Source organism: Cetorhinus maximus, chromosome 3 (genome assembly GCF_964194155.1).
Source record: "Cetorhinus maximus chromosome 3, sCetMax3.hap1.1, whole genome shotgun sequence".
Lineage (NCBI taxonomy): Eukaryota > Metazoa > Chordata > Chondrichthyes > Lamniformes > Cetorhinidae > Cetorhinus > Cetorhinus maximus.
The window spans coordinates 100,974,637-100,995,261 of NC_135881.1; the positions used below are offsets into that span (position 1 = coordinate 100,974,637).

Consider the following 20,625-nt stretch of genomic DNA (forward strand, 5'->3'; position numbering starts at 1 on the left):
GAAAACTGCAATTGTTGTAAATCTGAAACAAAACCAGAAAATGCTGGATCAGATAGTCAGCATCTGTTAAGGTCTTGATGAGGAAGGGTCCATACCCGAAATATGACTGCACTCGCCACAGATGTTGACCACCAATTAACTGCAGCATTTATTGCAATGATGGGTTGCAGGTTACAGTCACGGTGTGTGCTGACAATGTATTGTATTGCCCAGTGGCGAGCTGCACTCTACTTGGGCCATCGTGCACCCTCACGGATGATAGCTCTGTCCTCGCGGTCTCCACTGCCCTGACGCGCGGGGACGCGATGACGTAGCCGTGCGCGGTGCCCGGCCGTTTTGTTTCAGGGGGAGCGCGAGAGGTTGTGGTATTAACGGCTGCGTCCGCGCGCCGGCGGAGAGGGAGGGAGCGAGCGAGTAAACGAAAGAACGAACGAACGAGCAAGCAAGCAAGCAAGCACGAGGAGCGGCCGCGGCTCGGAGTCCGGGGCCGAAACTCGCCTCGTCTTCCTCACCGTCATGTTCGCGGGCAGCTATTGCTGCGTTTTGGGTTCATGGGCACCTGTCCTGCTGCGCCTCCGGGCTTCTCCTCCTCCTCCTCCCGGCGTGACAGCGGCCGTGTGAGAGCCCAAGTGGAGCATTTATTTGGAGGAAGCCGTTGTGGGGGGGACCGTTTTTCAGCCATCCTCATCATCGGCTGCTGCTGACGGTAAAACATGATGAAGACAGAGGCTTCAGGAGAGAGATCGACCCTCCGCAGCGCCTCGCCGCACCGCAACGCTTACAGGACCGAGTTCCAGGCTCTCAAAAGCACCTTCAATAAAGGCGCCGGCAGCGCGGGGGTGGCGGCGGCCGCCACAGGAGGAGATGGAAAGGCGAGGGAAGGCTGCGAGAACCCGCTGCAGCAGCAGCAAACCCGGGGAAGGAAGTACGGCTCCAATGTCAACCGGATCAAGAACATGCTGTTTATGCAGATGGGCATGGGACCTGGCGAGGACAACGAGGCTTCTGCCCGCACCAAAGGCGGCCGAGGGGCTTCCTCGTCCCCGCACCGGAGAGTCCGAGCCCGGGATGTGGCCGAGATTGCGGGTGGCCCCCGGGTCAAGTTGGCCGATCGGACCAGTCGCATCGACAGCAGCCGGGACGGGCCATCGACCTACTCTAAATTTTCGGAAACCCGTAAGCTGTTCGAGCAAAGCAGCCGCGAGTCGGCGGCCCTTTCCCATCAGAGCTCCCCAAAAAGGGAGAGGAAGGGCTCCCAGGATCAGCTGCTGGATGGGCTGCAGGGGATCGATGGGCCCCGCTCCAATCGAGGTAGCACCGAGTCTTTGGACAGCAGCCCCAGGACGGAGTCCGTCTCTCCCACCGTTAGCCAGCTCAGTGCCGTCTTCGAAAACACCGAGCAGCAAAACCTGGCAACGGGCGAAAGCGGGCTCCTTGGCTCGTCTAAAATAACTGAAAGGCTGAACGAGGAGCAACAGCCGGATTCTAAAACATCCGCTATCCAAGGTCAATATGGGATTTATTTTGTAAACCAAGATGCTGTGGGTTTACCCAGGACACGTGAAAAGCAGCAAAACATGGCCAGCCATGCGACATTTCCATCGGAGACCGTAAAAACAGACGCTTCTTTGAAGCAGAGCAGTGCAGTGGACGTAAGGCAGGTTAAACCTGGGGTTCATGAAGGTGTAGACCATTATGATGATAACTTGGGGAAACACACAAATATTGCTATGGACGTGAAGCAGTCCAATGTTGTCTCAGACGTATTAAAAAACAGTACTGTCGCAGCTGGAAGAGCTTCGGGTAAACGAGGTTCAACAGCAAGTGAAAATTCCTCGGAGGAAAGTACAACTGAACATTCTGGGACTCCAGCCATAAGTAGATCAGCTGACAAAACCAACGGGAAGGAATATCCCGAAACAGAATCTAAAGTTCAAAATGTGGAGCCTGAAGGCTGCAGTGTGGAATCAGGAGATGATACTGTTTGGGAGCACACTTATGAGGACTCAGAGGAGCAAGTGGATAGCGATGAAAATAATTATGAACCAATTGTGGAATGTACAGAAGTAACAGGGTTGTCCGATGAAGATAATATTCCAACCAAGAGGAAAGTTAAGTTCAGCACTGCTCCCATAAAAGTAAGTGAATCATTAATGTATTGCAATGGCTGAGCATGTTATGGCACCTTAAATAAACCTGTAATGACAAAGTGCGTAAGTTTTAGGAATATAGTTGACGTACAGTATCTTAAAAACTGTGGAATAACTAATTTTATCTACAATGACTTTTTAACCAGATGTGTGGTGTTATTTTTTGCTTAAAAAAACTGAATTGAATTAGGTTTATGTACAGATGCCGTCAGAGCTGATGTAAAGACCCCGTTGGATTATTTTCAATGCAGTTATTGAGTATTGAAGCGAATGGTTGTTTTTCAATTAATATGATGTCTGTTTCACAGCGACAGAAGTGACAGACAGTCAGGTCTAGACGGAAATCATGTTACATTTATGTTGTAGAATGTTTTAAATGGCAAATCACAAGATCCTAACATGGATTGGAAATGCAGCCCCCTCCTCTCGGGATATGATTTACTTGTTGGTTGTGCCTTTGAAAACATTTCCTGAAGTATATTGAATGCATCCGCTTGATGCATGGCTAAAACATCATTTTCTTACTTGCAAATAATATATGGATGCGTTTTTTATTTTTCCCCGCAAACACGAGTGGATAATTCCTCGCAGGAAAAGTAACATTCAGGGTTCGCTGCTTGAGCCGCTCAGCCCATAGTGTCCCGAGTGCGTAGCATAGCAACTGCACTTGCTGCTACGGAAACAAACGGAAACATCAGTGTTGACAATAAATTTAAAGCCACTGTAATTACTGTTCATAAAATGAGAATTCTGGTAGTGCGACCGGAAACGAGCCAAAAAGGAACTCCCAGACGTGCAGAGGATAAAACAAGCGTGCTTGAACTGACCACTATCTTCAACCTCAAGTAACATCTGCGTGAATTAACAAATATGTCTAAAATCTGGTCTAGCCCTAAACGTTTACCTGCACTAAATTACTAATTGTATACTTAGCTCTAAAAACATGAAATTTAAAAATTAGTATCAGCTTCTCACATTGCATCCAATAACTTGCATTTATATGGCTCCTGTAGCTGATAAATTACAGACCAAAATAGAAGTAAAAAATGGAAAAAGACTTTAATTTCTGTTATAGCTTTCATGGAAACATAGAAAAATAGAAGCAGGAGTAGGTCATTTGGCCCATCCAACCTGCTCTGCCATTCAATATGATCATGGCTGATCCTCTATCTCAACGCCGTATTCCCGCTCTCTCCCCATATCCCTTGATGCCTTTAGAGTCTTTCATGACCACAGGGTGTTCAAGTGCTTTATAGCCAATTTAAGTACTTTGAAGTGTCGGCACTATGTGAACGTAAGAATCGTGGCAGCCAATTTACACACAGCAAGCTCCCACAAGCAGCAGTTTGATAATGAGTGGATAACCTGTTCCTTCATGATGCTGTTGAGGCATAAATATTGGTTAGGACACCAGTTTAATTCTCCTACTCTTCTTCAAAATAGTTGCATGGGATCTTTATCATCCACATGAGAGGGTGGGGTGGTGGTAGGGGGAACTCAGTTTAACATCTTACCTGAAAGACGGCATCCCCAACAGTGAAGCTGTTCCTCAATAATACACTGGAGTGTCAGCTTTGGTTTTTGTGCCCAGGTCTTGGAGTGGGACTTGAACCCGCAACTTTGTGATTCAGAGGTGAGAGGGTTTCACACTGAGCGACAGGCAGTATGTTGAACACAATGAAAGGCTTGTATTTATATGGTGCCCTTAATGATGATATCAGGATATACCAAAGGGCTTTACAGTGAAGGACTTTGAACCTGCAGTTGCTGTTGTAATATTGGAAATGCAGCAGCCAGTTTGCACACAACAAGCACCCACAAACAGCCATGTGATGAAGCAAAATAATGAAAAGGGCAGACAAATGCTTGGTCAAAGAGGTGGGTTTCAAGGAGGGCCTTAAAAATGGATACAGAGAGAGGTAAGGAGAAGTTTAGAGGGTTATAGGGAGGGAACTTTGGAATGTTGAGCCTAGACAATTGAAGGCACAGTCTCAAATGGTTGGACAAAATAAAGGGAGAAATGCAAAAGGCCTGAGTCCATGGAATGGAGAGTTGCAGTGTGGATGTAGGGCTGGAGATTGTTGCAGGGATAGGGAAGAGCAAGACCATGACAAGATTTTAATATGAAACTGACAGTCTTAGATTGGAGACATTGGTGGGTTGTGGGTCAATATAAGTTAATAAGGGCTGGGATGACAGGTCACGGGACTTGGTTCAGTATAAGATATGTGAAACAGAATTTTGTATGAGCTGCCTTGTTAGATGAGGTTTGGGAAACTCTAGCATGGAGGTGACAAGACATGATTGAGGGGTTCAGTGAAGGAAGGGTTGAGACAAAGGTGAAACTCTTTCGAGTTATCAACAGTCACAGATTGCAACTCTTTCGAGTACAATCACAGTTCTTGGTTTCCGGGAGTGGGACATGAACCCACAACCCTCTGATTCAAAGGCAAGGGTGCTATGAACTGAGCCACAGCTGACACCTCATTGAGACAAGGGTGAAGACGAACAATGCTGTAGAGATGGAAATAGGTAGTCTTTGTGATAGCAATATTGAGTCAGAAACTCAGCTGAGGGTTGAATAGGATGTCAAAATAACAAACAGCCTGGTTCAGCCTAAGGCACTGGCTGGGGAGGGCAGGAGTGGTGGTGGAATCAGAAATGAATGTATTGAGTTTTGGCTGAAGCTGAAGGGTGATGACTTCTATCTTGCCAATATTTAACTAGAAGAAACTGCAGCTTATCTGTGACTCTCAAGTAGATTGACAACAGACAGTGGAGAGGTAAAGCTGGGTTTTGTCAGTGTACATGTACAGGTTCATCCTGCATGGTTTTGTTGCCATAGTGAGGAAATGAGGGAGACCAAGAATTGATCCTTGGGGGCCTCCTGAGCTAACAGTGTGGAGTTGCAAATGGAAGCCATTTTAGAAATGGTCTGGCTTTGATAGGGTAGCAAAGAGTTGAACAACGTTAAAACAATCCTTCTGAATGGGATAACAGGAAAAAGTTTGGACAAAGTTGGTTTGGTCCACTATGTCAATGACTGCAAGGAGATTCAGTAGTGTGTGGAGGGATGATGCATTATCGAATTACGTACAGTTTATTTATTTTTATTCATTTATAGGATGTGGGCTTCGCTGGCTGGGCCAGCATTTATTTCCCATCCCTAGTTACCCTTGAGAAGGTGGTGGTGAGCTGACTTCTTGAACCGCTGCAGACCATGTGGTGTAGGTACACCCACGATGTTGTTAGGAAGGGATTTCCAGGATTTTGACCCAGCGATAATGAAGGAACGGCGATATATTTCCAAGTCAGGATGGTGAGTGACTTGGAGGGGAACTTCTAGGTGGTGGTGTTCCTATCTATCTGCTGCCCTTGTCCTTCTAGATGGTAGTGGTCGTGGATCTGGAAGGTGCTGTCGAAGAAGCCTTGGTGAATTCCTGCAGTGCATCTTGTAGATGGTAAACACTGCTGCTACTGTGCGTGGGTGGTGGAGGGAGTGAGTGTCGAGCTTCTTTAGTGTTGTGGGAGCGGCAAGTGGGGAGTATTCCTTCACACTCCTGACTTGTGCCTTGTAGATGGTGGACAGGCTTTGGGGAGTCAGGAGGTAAGTTGTTTGTCGCAGGATTCCTAGCCTCTGACCTGCTCTTGTAGCCACAGTATTTATATGGCTAGCCCAGTTCAGTTTCTGGTCAATGGTGACCGCCAGGATGTTGACAGTGGGGGACTCAGTGATGGTAATGCCATCGGACGTCAAGGGGTGATGGTTAGATTCTCTCTTGTTAGAGATGGTCATTGCCTGGCACTTGTGTGGTGAAAGTTACTTGCCACTTGTCGGCCCAAGCCTGGATATTGTCCAGGTCTTGCTGCATTTGGACATGGACTGCTCCGGTATTTGAGGAGTCATGCATTGTGCAATCATCAGCGAACATCCCCACTTCTGACCTTATGATGGAAGGAAGGTCATTGATGAAACAGCTGAAGATGGTGGGTCAAGAACACTACCCTGAGGAACTCCTGCTGTGATGTCCTGGAGTTGAAGGGGCTGACCTCCAACAACCACAACCATCTTCCTTTGTGCTAGGTATGACTCCAGCCAGTGAAGAGTTTTCCCCTTGATTCTCATTGACTCCAGTTTTGTTAGAGTTCCTTGATGCCACACTCTATCAAAGCGGCCTTGATGTCAAGGGCACTCGCTCTCGCCTGACCTCGGGAGCTCATCTCTTTTGTCCACATTTGAACCAAGGCTGAAATTAGGTAAGGAGCTGAGTGACCCTGGCGGAACTCAGACTATGCGTCAGTAGCAAGTTAATGTTAAGCAAGTGCCGCTTGATAGCACTGTTGATGACCACTTCCATTACTTTACTGAGGATGGAGAGTAGACTGATGGGGCGGTAATTGGCTGGGTTGGATTTGTCCTGCTTTTTATGTACAGGACATACCTGGGCAATTTTCCACATAGCTGGGTAGATGCCAGTGCTATAGCTGTACTGGAACAGCTTGGCTGGGGCGTGGCAAAATCTGGAGCACAAGTCTTCAGTACTCTTGCTGGAATATTGTCAGGCCTCATAGCCTTTGCAGTATCCCGTGCCTTCAGCTGTTTCTTGATATCAAATGGAGTGAATCGAATTGGCTGAAGACTGGCATCAGTGATGCTGGGGACCTCCGTAGGAGGCTGAGATGGATCATCTGCTTGGCACTTCTGGCTGAAGGTTGTTCCAAATGCTTCAGCCTCATCTTTTGCACTGATGTGCTGGGCTCCTCCATCATTGAGATTGGGCATATTTGTGGAGCCTCCTCCTCTAGTGAGTTGTTTAATTGTCCACCATCATTCACGGCTGGATGTAGCAGGACTGCAGAGCTTAGATCTGATCCGTTGATTGTGGGATTGCTTTGCTCTGTCTATCACTTGCACTTATGTTGTTTGGCATGCAAGTAGTCCTGTGTTATAGCTTCATCAGGTTGACACCTCATTTTTAGATATGTCTGGTGCTGTTCCTGGCATGCCCCCCTGCACTCTTCATTGAATCAGGGTTGACCCCTTGGCCTGATGGTAATGGTAGAGTGGGGGATATTCCTTGCCACGAGGTTACAGATTGTGTTTGAGTACAATTCTGCTGCTGCTTATGGCCCACAGCGCTTCATGGATGCCCAGTCTTGAGTTGCTAGATCTAAATTTTGTTATATTGGTGTTGTTCTGGGGGTGGTAATGTGGGCACGCAAATCTCATTGGAGGGATTCAGGTGGGGTGTCAAGACAGCTGTGCACAAACCTGAGAGGCAGCAGCACATTTAAGCATATTGCAGAGGAAAAGGTAGCTGGATTTGGGATGGCAATGAACAGAGGGTTTAAAGGATTTTTTGAGGAGAGTGTAACAATGATGGTTTTGAAATGGAGAGGAATTGTGGATTTTTGAAAATATCAGCCAACATGGAGGGTGGTCAGAAGTTTAATGGGAATGAGGTTTGAAGGAGCAGGAAGTGTATCCAATGGATAATGAGCTTAGACTTGGCAAAAAGCTAGAGAGGAATGGGTGGGTGAGGTTGGGCTAGGGCAAGTTGAGAATTAGGAGAATGTTTGGCTTGGTGGACAATGGTAAGGGGGAAGCATCATCCATGGCCATCCCTAGATCTGAGGATGATGTCTTCTCAGATGATTCTTGACTCGCAGATCTTTGGGTATATGGGGCAAAATGTCCTTCAAGATTGTGGGATTCCGGAGTGCAGGATTTGCTTCCTTTTCTTTCCTTCTCTGCCATTGCACTGCCTCATCATTAAGACATTGGGACTCAAAGTGTGAAGCAGCTTGATGGACAAGTTGTCACCATTCTGAATGGTTGGCAGTAAGATCCTCCCAGTCACTAATGTCAATGCTGCCAGGCTTCAAGGAGAACTTCAGAGTGTCTTTTAAGTGTTTTCTTTATCCTGGAACATTGGCCATTTGAGAGTTAAGAAAACATGGCAGGGAAGATGTACACTGTGTCCAGTCCATCAAAGTTGATTTTGCAAGAGTTTTTCCTGAATGTTTGTCGAGCTAGCTTCAACTGGTTTGTTCAACTGTGCTCTCAATGAATCCGGAGGATGCAGCGGAGGCATTGCTGATGGAATTTCTCTAGCACTCTTATGTGTCGCTGATGCACAGTCCATGTCTCATTGCAGTACAAGAGTGTGGTGACGATAACTGCTTTGTACACTGACTTTTGTTGACTTGTGAAGGACTTTGTCAAACACTCGCTGCTGTAGTTTGTAGAAGGCAGAGCTGGGGCAGCTGATCTGGTATTGGATCTCCTCGTTAATGGTGGCCTTTTGAGAGAGGTGGCTACCAAGGTATAGGAAGTGCTCAACGTATTCCAGAATCTCTTGTTCAACATATATTAAGATGGAATAGTTAGCTGACCAGGTGTAGGTTATGAGTTTTGTTTTAGCAACATTCATGGACAGGCTGAGTTTCTTGTATGCAGAATTGAAGAGATTGAGAGTGGTTTACAAATCTGGAGCAGAGTGGGCAATGACACTGCAGTGATCTGTAAACTGTGGATCACTCATATTTATGGTGGTCAGTTTAGTTTTGGTATGGAGGTGATGGGGGTTCAGGAGTTTTCCATCTAGATGGTATTTAATACTGACACCAGAGGGCAGTTGATCCTTGATGAGGTGAATAGCCACTGTCAGGTAGATTTAAATAGTGTGGGTATTATCGTGCCCTATCAAGCCTTCTTGACCTCAGCTTGGATTTTGAAGGCACCTGTTTCAGATCTTCTGCTCTAGACAGATGTAGTCATATCATCATGAGGCAGTTGCAGGATTGTGATGAAGTTTTTTGGACGTCCAAATCTTTGGAGCACAATCCACAGAGCCTCACGATTTTCTGAGTCAAATTATCTAATCAGGTCGATGAATGCAATGAAGAATTCCTGGTGGTGTTCTCAACATTTTTTTTGATCTTTCTGGCAACAAAGACCATGTCGGAGCTTCCTCAAAGTGAGTTACTGTAGCAATTGCATCTGCAATTGTATCACGTTCCTGGTGCTAGGTTCCATCTGATTGGCAATTTCACTGCAGAAAGGGGAAGCAACAGACACCCTGAATAGATGGACTCCATCCTACCTACAAAGAAGTCCACAAACTTCCTACGCTTTTACATCTTCATTTTAGTAATAGAAACAAAATCTTTTCCACCTGTTTTCTATTGGAATGGTAACAAAGGCCACCAATTAATAGTTTCCATAGAAATATGAATGTAGTGAATTCTCAACACACTGATTCGCACCCTATGATTCAATGTAATACAGAGTTTTCCTTATTCAGTAGCTGTAAATCAGTGAGGATAACATCCAGAATTAACATATCCTTTTTAAAGCAACTCTACGCAACTTGTGGGCAATGGCAATAAACCAAATTCAGTCCGTAATCTCAATATTTTACCTTGTGGTTCCTTTGGGAGTTGTCCTCAAGGAAAACTTGGTTGAGTGGTTTGAACATCCCTGTCCCAGAGAAGTAGAAAGCTGTTTCTTAATTGGTTATATATTGCCACATCACTATTGTATAGATGGGCCAGTGGGGAAGCAGTCTATTCACCCAGGGAATTTAAGATGTATGAAACAGGATAACATTGTGAGTCAGCAGGTGCAGTAAGGGCTTGAAAAAAGCAGTGCCCATAATGTGGTGCAACAAACCAGACAGAAGGTGAGGTTGCAGAAGGTCAGGGCATATGCGAAGAAGCACAAAGGGGATGGGATGGTAGGAGCAGCATGTTGATTTTTAATATATGTTGGACATAGCTTCTTTGTTTATGGTAGGCGTAGATTTTTATTATGGCTCACTTAATGTGGGTCTGGTTCCATGTTCCAAAAAAGTGGAAGCAGGTATAAATTTATAAGCTTAGATTCTTTGGTAATGAAGCTGGGGGATGGTGGTGGGCATGGAGAGCCTAATCTCCTGTTGCATGGACTGCATTGCACACCAGTTGAGGCAGCTTGCAAACTTCTTTCACAACGTAGCAAGATACTTCTTGTTGATGAGAATTTCATTAGGATTGCTGGTCAAATGCTTCCCAAGCACATACTTCAATCCTCCGTGCTTGTTGATGTGAGGTTGCTCTGACATTATGATCTGTTAGACATCTGTGGAGATGTTCCATAATCAACTATGGGCTATTTATCTCAGCAAGTTTATTTGCTACAGGGCTTCCATATCTGCTACAGGGCTTTCAAATCTGTCTGTGTTTGAATTCCAGTGGAACCTGCATTAGTCTACAAATTTATATTCACAGGTATGATTTGAAGGCTGTTACCATCACTTGATACCTGATAATGTTCCGTCCCTGGGATGTCAACAACAACAGTAGCTGATAGTGGAAATAGATGATCTTTGATTAGGAGAATTCTTAGAACCATTTCATATAGAATAAGTCATTTGGCCCATCATGTCTTTGCTGACTCTTTTCTAGAGCAGCCCAAAATTAATCTTGCTGTCCTGTTCTTCCCCCATGGTCTCCTTTGCTTCAGATATTTATTCCAGTTTTGTTTAAAAGATACAGGGATGTCTTTGGAGGTTATTGGGTGGAAGTTCAACTCTAGTGACCTAATGCATTTTTGTACGTATGAAGCGTTATCCAGTTCACATAATGATAATTAAGAAATGCCAGATTTTGTTAGAAAAGCATGTTCGAAATGTTTTCGCAAGGAGACCAGACTCCGCTGTATCTGATGTCATATTTACATTTATTAAGAGCAATTTAAAGTGCAGCAGTACTGGAGTGTGTAGGAATGGCTGAAATGCTGTGCCTGTGGGTGTATGCCAAGTCCTGGAGTGTTCTGATTAGTTAAGACAGGTGTTGTTACATATGCTGATACTGCTCGTTGAGTGTAGTATGAAAAAATGTATTGCCATGCATCTGATCAGTGTTAGAAACTCTACCGGGTGCTTTCTATGAAGCAGTTCTTTTGGTGCCTTCATTCTTTGCACAGCTCTTGGAAACTTTGTACGCTATGGGAAAGTCTGGTTTCTCTGCGAAGTTTTACAATTATGACAATTTTGAGTCCTAGCTGGTGAGGCTTTATTTTGATTCCTTTTTTATTGGATCTTTTTACTATATACAAATTTAGCTTTCTGAAGTTAATCATTTTATGTTAAATGATTAAATGTGGAAATGAAGCATAGATATTGTCTTTGGAAAATAGCAATATGTTGCCTGTAGATTCAAAATGTTTCCAAATTCTGTGAATCTTGTGGACTACACCAATTGGAATTGCTTCCCATAGAAGTTTCTTGTAGTAATACTGGATTTACTTTTCATAACCAGCATATTTTGACATGAGTTGGGTTTCCAGAATTAATCCTTATCTCTCAGCTGTCGTACCTTTTCCAGATATCTTTACCACTTCAAGCAGTTTTGTGACTACTTGGCACATGTCTAGATTTCTGTAGAATAAATAGTTGCTTAAATTGTTTACCCCAGTGCTTGGTTTATGAGATAACACCTATATCTGCTGGATCTATGTTATAACTGGACAGAGGTTACATAATCCTGTCAAACAGATGCATAGGATGGACAGCAGTGAAGAGACATCACCTGAAGATGGGCACAAGTCTCAAGTTTTCTGGTCCCAGCTTGAGAAAAATGGAATTACTGGTAGCACAGTGATGTACAATACTTTTATGCTGTAAATTTCAGCACACATTTGAGCCTGTACTGAATTTGCCTAGGAATCAAGCTCTTTTGGAGCTGAAATGGTAACTGTTTAAGGGACTACTTCTCCTGCCACAACTTCACACCCTTAACCCCCTCTGCTCCTGGATCACCCAAAGGGATAGACACTAAAACCTATGGTGAATATTTGCATTTAGTGCCTGCATTAATAAAAATACCCATGTTTAAATTCTTAGTTGGTTTGATTTAATATCTGCTGAATAGGTTCTGAGTTGTTAAAAAGGCATTGATTAATTTCTCTGGGGAGTTTTCAGGCAACCGCTTTTTGAGGTAGAGCAGCCTGATCTGATTCTCTAATAGTGCCATGGTAGCTGATAAACTCATGTGGTTTCTGATTTTGTGTATTTAGAGCATATCATTTTAACATTTATTGGAAAATTAAGAGTGGTAGATGTAATTGGTGACGAGTGTGCCACTTTGTATAGGATATCACAAGTTGAAGCTGGGATCCTGTTTACTCAAAAGAGCAGTGCACTTAATTTTGAGAGTGGATATTCATAATTAGAAACTGTTGTTCTGTGCATTGTTTTCCTTATTGACCACAGTGGAAGCTATAGATATATATTTTTAATAAAATCATTATATATCTTTGGAATACTTCAAATGTTACACTTCTGTTATAGACAATTGTTCTTATGTCTCAACAGGAAAACTTTGTTTGCATAATAAATCATCATACATTATTATATTCTCAACTGTGAAGAAAGATGGCTTAAATTGCTGAGGGAAAGCTTGTAAACTGGTCCACTTCTGAAGATTTTTGTATTATAAATGGAGAAAGGAAAGATTTCTTAATATAGATAAATCCCCCGGGCCTGACATGATATTCCCTCGGACCTTGAGGGAGACTAGTGTAGAAATTGCAGGGGCCCTGGCAGAAATATTTAAAATGTCCTTAGCCACGGGTGAGGTGCTGGAGGATTGGAGGGTAGCTCATGTAGTTCCGTTGTTTAAAAAAGGCTCCAAAAGTAAACCAGGTAATTACAGGCCAGTGAGCCTGACGTCAGTAGTAGGTAAATTATTGGAAGGTGTTCTGAGAGATCAGATATACAATTATTTGGACAGCCTAGGGCTGATTAAGGATAGTCAGCATGGCTTTGTGTGTGGTAGGTTGTGGTTAACGAACCTTGTAGAGTTTTTCGAGGAGGTTACCAAGAAAGTAGATGAAGAAAAAGCTGTGGATGTTGTCTACATGGACTTTAGTAAGGCCTTTGACAAGGTCCCACATGGGAGGTTAGTTCAGAAGGTTCAGACACTTGGTATCCATGGAGAGGTTGTAAACTGGATTCGAAATTGGCTGTGTGGGGAAAGACACAGATTGGTAGTGGATGATTGCTTCTCAGACTGGAGGTCGGTGACTAGTGGTGTGCCTCAGGGATCTGTGCTGGGACCATTGTTGTTTGTTGTCTATATCAATGATTTGGATGATAATGTGGTAAATTGGATCAGCAAGTTTGCTGATGACACTAAGATTGGAGGCGTTGTGGACAGCGAGGAAGGCTTTCAAAGCTTGCAGAGGGATCTGGACCAACTGGAAAAATGGGCCAGAAAATGGCAGATGGAATTTAATGCGGAAAAGTGTGAGGTGTTGCATTTTGGTAGGACATACACAGTAAATGGTAGGGCACTGAGGAGTGCGGAGGAACAAAGGGATCTGGGAGTTCAGATACATAATTCCCTGAAAGTGGCGTCACAGGTAGACAGGGTTGTAAAGAAAGCTTTTGGCATACTGGCCTTCATAAATCAAAGTATTGAGTATAGGAGTTGGGATGTTACGGTGAGGTTGTATAAGACATTGGTGAGGCCAACTTTGGAGTATTGTGTGCAGTTCTGGTCGCCTAACTACAGGAAGGATATCAGTAAGATTGAGAGAGTGCAGAGAAGATTTACTAGGATGTTGCCGGGTCTTAAGGAGTTGAGTTACAGGGAAAGATTAAACAGGTTAGGACTTTATTCCTTGGAGCGTAGAAGAATGAGGGGAGATTTGATAGAAGTTTACAAAATTATGAGGGGTATAGACAGAGTAAATGCGAGTAGGCTCTTTCCACTTAGATTAGGAGAGATAAACACGAGAGGACATGGCTTTAGGGTGAAAGGGGAAAGGTTTAGGGGGAACATTAGGGGGAACTTCTTCAGTCAGAGAGTGGTGAGAGTGTGGAACGAGCTACCATCTGACTTGGTAAATGCGGGCTTACTCTTAAGTTTTAAGAATAAATTGGATAGATACATGGATGGGAGAGGTCTGGAGGGTTATGGACTAGGTGCAGGTCAATGGGACTAGCGGAATAATATTTCGGCACAGACTAGAAGGGCCGAATGGCCTGTTTTCTGTGCTGTAGTGTTCTATGGTTCTACAATATTTGTGCTAAAGGTCATAGTTTTTAATGGTGCCAAAGATTATATGGTATTTTAATAAATGTGTTTGCCTTATTTATCTCACTGTTCTTTGGAGTAAAATGATTATTCTTTAGGAACTTCTGTAAGCCTTGTTTTAAAACTAAGAGTGCATTCATGCATCCAGATCTTCTTTCTTTTTCAAGAACTTGCTGCAATTACTGTAGTAGGTTGCTTAAAAAGTAACAGTGAAAATATGTTGAATGCATAAGCATGCAAAAGTTACTCTGTGGCAGCGTACGATTTCTTAAGATAAGTTACGTATGATCACCGTAGAATGCCTTTATATATTTTAAGTATATTTAAATTCTTAGGATAGTGAATGGCTTTGTGTTTATCATGACCCATTATTGTCTGTAAATTCAATTATCTCCATCTGAGAAAATATTTTGTAAAGGGAGAGTTTTGGAATTCCTTGATTGAAAGAGTTAAAATTTGATGCCATTTTGTACAAAAATTGTAACTGTTTCCACAGATTAGAATCAGGTGAACTGAATGCACTGCAGTATATGGTAATTTGAAAGCTTGGTCTGTGACAATATTTCAAAGCACAAAGCTTTGCCAGGAGTTTATTTGGCTTTTGCGGTATTCTGTAAAGAACCTCTGCACATCCCATCAGCTGCATTTGTCATTAAATTGGATCTTGTTTGTTGTTTACAGCTTGTTTTGCTGCAGGTTTCAATTTAGTTAGCCAATATTAGCTTAACTCAGTAGGCAGTGGTTGAGCGAAGAATTTTCCCAGGCAAGTGGCGGTGGGATCTGGTGTGTGGGTAAAGTCCCCGAAATTGATGTTGGATCAGGATCAGACATCATCCTGCCCTCTTCCAACTTTCCCCAGGGAGGGTTCCAAGTCCAGTGGGAAAGTAATTGGGGCAATTAATAAGGCAATTAAGAGCCTTTTTAACCCTGGATGCCTGGCTCAGTTCATAGCACCCTCGCCTTTGAATCAGAGGGTTGTGGGTTCATGTCCCACTCCCGGAAACCAAGAACTGAGATTGTACTCGAAAGAGTTGCAATCTATGACTGTTGATAACTCGAAAGAGTTTCTTTCCCAACAGCGCATACACTCCATGCTGTGTCTGCGCCTTGCCAGGGTCACAGAGGTGAATGCACATCGGGAAGAGCTTCAGTGAAACTGACAAGCTGGAAAGGCTTTGATCAGTTATACTGAAGAGCTCCAGACATGGCCAGGTGAGAGACTGCTATTGAAAGCAACCTTTTGCTCAGAGTGCAATCATTGCCTTGACAGGTGATTTCCAACTTTTTGGAAAATACTCATATTCAGATGCACTTCTCTGTTGCCAGCCTTGAACACAGCATTGCAGTTTATGCGGCTGCAACTTGTACCTCTACTGAAGGGCAAGAGCAGAAGCCACACCACTGCCAACAGCTCCAGCAGCAGCACCAGCTGTCTTCTCCTCAGCCGCATGCCCCTCCATGGGTCAGAGGCAATGGACATTGAGACCCAGCTGGAGGAGGCGAGACCCCAAACCCAGGGTCTGCAGGCAGTGGATCAGTTCTTTCAGTGTCTGAGCCTCAGTGCTTCAGGGCTGCCAGCTGACTCGAGCTGTCACAGTTGGTTGCTGTTGGCACCTGTAGCCGACTGGAACAGGAAGTTTTCTGATTGACATCAACTCTATCCCTAATCAACACCAGCAAAAAAGTTAATTAGTCAGTCATCTCATTTCATTTGCACTTCAAGATAATTTTATGTAAATGTTTTAAGATGTTTCTGATACTCAATTAGGTGCTGTCTAATTGACTGTACTTTCGTTCTTTCAATTTCTTGTACTAATGTTCAATCAAGCCCAAAAACTTGTTTGGGACATGGGTTGCATGGGGAGGCAAGAAGAATGGTGAGAGAGATTGGAGAGTGCTTGGTCCAACAAACTGGTGACCCACTCTCGAGAATTCATTCATGCAAATTAAAAAGTAATTTGACATTTCTCAATTCACTGATTCATTCCCTCATATGCCTTATAGACATTTTGGTAGTTACTGCTGAAATAAGGATCCAGGGCAGTGGGGTTGAGCGTGGCTGTGTGTTAGCTTTCCCATTCTTCTTTAATGAATAAAGCATGTTCTACATAGTGTGTCAAAATGTTAAATGCCATAACTTTTCTCCCCAGCTCCTGCTAATGGTTGTTGTTGAATTTTGCAGCAGCCAGTAATCTTAGTTTAGACTGGATTTCTCTCATGTTGTTCATGACTTGGAACTTATTTTGATTCTAAAGCTCCTTTTTATAATTACTTTTGATTGAACCAGTGCATCATGGGGAGGCGGTGGCGTAATGGCATTCTCATTGAACTGGTAATCCAAAGACCCAGGGTAATGCTGTAGGAACCTGGGTTCGAATCCCACCACGGCAGATGATGGAATCTGAATTCAATAAATATCTGGAATTAGAAGTCTAATGATGATCATGAAACCATTGTCGATTGTCATAAAAACCCATCTGGTTCACTTAAGGGAAGGAAATCTGCTGTCCTCACCTGGTCTGGCCTACATGTGACTCCAGACCCATAGCAATGTGGTTGACTCTTTTTTAAAAAAAATGCCCTCTGAACAAGGACAATTAGGGATGGGCAATAAATACTGACCTAGCCAGCGACGCCCATGATCCCACTAATGAATAATTTTTTAAAAAGCTACTTTTCATAGAATCATAGAAATTTATGTCACAGAAGGAGACCATTGGCCCATTGTGTCTGTGCTGGCAATAACAGAGCCATCTGGCTGAATCTCAGCTTCCCGCTCTTGATTCGTAGCCCTGTAGGTTACATTTCACAAGTGCATATCCAGTGTTTTTAAATATGATGAGGGCTTCTGCCTCTACCACCCTTTTCACGCAGTGCGTTCCTGATTCCCACCACCCAAAAGGGTGAAAAAATTTCTCCTCAACTCCTCCCCTTTAATCCTTCTACCAATTATTTTAAATCTATATCTCTTGGTCATTAACCTCTCTGCTAAGGGAAATAGGTCCTTCCTTTCCCTTTTATCCATGCCCCCATAACTTTTATACACCACCCCGCACTCTCCGAGCCCCCTCTGTTCCAAAGAAAACAACCCTAGTCTATCCAGCTTTTCCTCATGGCTAATACTTTCCAGTTACATTTTGGTAACTTTCCTCTGTGCTGTCTCTTGTGCGATCACATCCTCACTAATGTGATGAGCAGAATTGTATGTAGTACTCTAAGCTGCGACTTAACTAGTGTTTTATACTGTTCTAGTATAACCTACCTGCTCTTATATTTTGTGCCTTGTCTAATAAAGGGAAGTATCCTGTTTACCTTCTTTACCATCTTATTTACCTGTCCTGCTACCTTCAGGGGCCTGTGGACGTGCACTCCAAGATCCCTCTGCTCCTCTACGCTTCTCAGTATCCTGTCTTTTATTATGTATTTCCTTGCCTTGTTTGTGCCCCCAAATGCATTATCTCTCACTTCTCCGGATTGAATTCCATTTGCCATTTTTCTGCCTACCTGACCTTGATATCTTCCTGCTGTCTGCAGCTTTCTTCCTTGCCATCAGCTATATGACCGATTTTTGTATCATCTGCAAATTTTTTAATCATGCTCCCTATATTTAAGTATAAATCATTGATGTATGCCATGAAAAGCAAGGGACCTAGTACTAAGTCCATCTGGAAATAGCCTTCCTGTCACAAGAACACCTGTCCAACATTATTGTTTGCTTCCTGTCACTGAGCCAATTTTGGTTCCAACTTGCCATTTTCTCTTGGATCCAACTTGTCATTTTCCCTTGGATCCCATGGGATTTTACTTTTCTGACCAGCCTGAGATGTGGGTCCTTGTGAAAATCCTCGCTGAATTCTAAGTAGACGACAACAAATGTGCTATCTTCAATGACTCGCCTTGTTATCTCAAAAAATCCAACCAAATTAATCAGATGTGACCTTCCCTTAACAAACCCATGCATATGATCCTTGATTAATCTGTGCCTTTCAAAATCACAAATAATATTGTCCCTCTAATTTTTTTCCAATACTTAGCCCACCACAGTCATTATCTCTTTCTCTGTTTTTAAACGGTACAATATTATAAGCCCTTCAATCCTCAGGCACCATGCCTGTAGCCAGAGATGATTGAAAAATGGTCAAGGCCTCTGTTGGTTTCTCCCTTGCTTCTCTCAATAGCCTGGGATACATTTTGCCTAAACCTGGCAAGTTATCTACTATTGAAGATACTGAACTCCTTAACATTTGCTCTCTCCCTATGTTTATCCTGTCCAATTTCACTGTCGTCCTCCTTAACCACAGTGTCTCCATCGCCGCATCATTAGTGAAGAGAGACACAGAGTACTATAAACCGTGGTGCATAACTCGACATGGCATATAAGATGACTCAATTTTTCTGGCCCCAAAAATCATGTTTTTGCATATATTCGATGTATAAGTTGACCCCTGCGCCCCCACCCCCCTTTTCAACTGTGGCATGCTATATTCGCATTAGTAGTCAGCCTCAACTTTTCTTCCCACAAATGCTTGTTCTACTTACTGGTACACTATAATTGGGTGCAAGGGATCAAGAAAGGCAATACAGGCTGTGCTGTGAACATGTGTGGGAGTTTAAGACAAGCCCATCTGTGCGGATGCCAAAGACATTTAAAAATGGTGACCACTTACACCCATGCCAGAGGTTCACTTTTATACTCGGTGTGGAAGTCTACCCCCATTTCTGGAGGGATTTTTCGAGGCTTCAAAGGTCAACCTATATGCTAACATCTACGATGTACTTTAAGAACCACGAAAGTTACCTTTTTAGTCTCTATTAGACCCTACCTTTGCCTTAGTTATCCTCTTGCTTTTTATGCATTTGTAAAACATGTTTTGGTTTTTCTTGATTTTACTTCCCAGTATTTTTTCACGCCCTCTCTTTACTTAACATTTTCACCTTTCCACTTAGTGCAGAAAGCCTACAAGGAGTATAGGATTAAGCTTTCGATATCTGACATAAGCTTTACTTTTTTTGCCTTATCCTACCCTACGTGCCTCTTGACATCCATAGGGCTCTCGATTTAGGACTCTCATAATTTTTTGTATGATATTTGTCCTGAAAACTCTTACCATCTCATCCTTGAATGTCTCCCATTGTTCTGTCACAGATTTACCTTCAAGCAGCTGTTTCCAGCCTACTTTCATCTTGGTAAAATTGACCTTCCTACAATCACAAATTTCACTCCTGGTCTATCCTTGTCCTTTGCTAAAACTAACTAAATTATTACCACTTTTAGGAAATAGAGATAATTTAGGTAATTTGTATTTGTGGGTGTTAGGAATAAGCTGTAGCTTTTAGCTTTAGGTTTAATGTATATTTTTCTATTTGTGGGTTAAAAGGTGAAACCTGGGTCTAATTTCTTTTTAGAGCAGAGACAGCAGGTCTAAAACAAAAACAAAAATAAAAATATCTGGAAAAACTCAGCAGGTCTGACAGCATCTGCGGAGAGGAACACAGTTAACGTTTCGAGTCCATATGACTCTTCAACAGAACTAAGGAAAAATAGAAGAGAGATGAAATATAAGCTCGTTTAAGCTGGGGAGTGGGACAAGTAGAGCTGGATAGAGGGCCAGTGATAGGTGGAGATAGCCAGAAGATGTCATAGACAAAAGGACAAAGAGGTGTTGACGGTGGTGATATTATCTAAGGAATGTGCTAATAGGTGACATTAAGGGTAGAAAGCAGGACGAGCAAGGTGCAGATAGCCCTAGTGAGGATGGGGTGGGGGGAAGGGATCGAAAGCTTTGTTTGTGTACCTGCATTCTAATGAGATTTTACGATTTTTGAAAGAAGGTAAAACAAACACAAAGTAGAAAAAACTGCTGTTGTCTAGCAACAGAAGGCCCCACAGAGACAGAAAAGTAGTTTCAGTTTAGTTTGAGTGCAGTTGGTCAAGGTTGAAAGGAGTTGCTAGCAGAAGCAGCATAAGAGAGGGACAGATAGCAAATTCCAAAATAACGTTAGAAGCAGTGGCCAGCAGAAGCAAGGTAGGAGAGGGAGCTGCAAGGAACACTTTGGTAGGAAGAATAGAGGCATAGACTATTTTCTAAATGGGGAGAGAATTCAGAAATCTGGAGTGCAAAGGGACTTGGGAGTCCTAGTCCAGGATTCTCTTAAGGTTAACTTGCAGGTTGAGTCAGTAGTTAGGAAGGCAAATGCAATGTTGGCATTTATTTCGAGAGGACTAGAATATAAAAGCAGGGATGTGCTGCTGAGGCTTTATAAGGCTCTGGTGAGACCACATTTAGAATATTGTGAGCAATTTTGGGCCCCGTATCTCAGGAAGGATGTTCTGGCCCTGGCGGCGGTCCAGAAGAGGTTCGCGAGAACGATCCCAGGAGTGAAAGGCTTA

The 20,625-nt window shown here is 43.3% G+C and overlaps 1 protein-coding gene across 1 annotated transcript in view; it reads left to right on the forward strand.

Annotated features, from left to right (window-relative positions):
* The first annotated feature begins 344 nt into the window (after positions 1 to 344).
* ppp1r9a (protein phosphatase 1, regulatory subunit 9A) overlaps positions 345 to 20,625 on the forward strand; it is a 345,934-nt gene continuing 325,653 nt past the window's right edge. The window contains 1 exon segment of the mRNA XM_078538769.1: positions 345 to 2,138. Within this exon segment, the coding sequence (XP_078394895.1) occupies positions 714 to 2,138 (1,425 nt within the window). The 5' untranslated portion in view covers positions 345 to 713.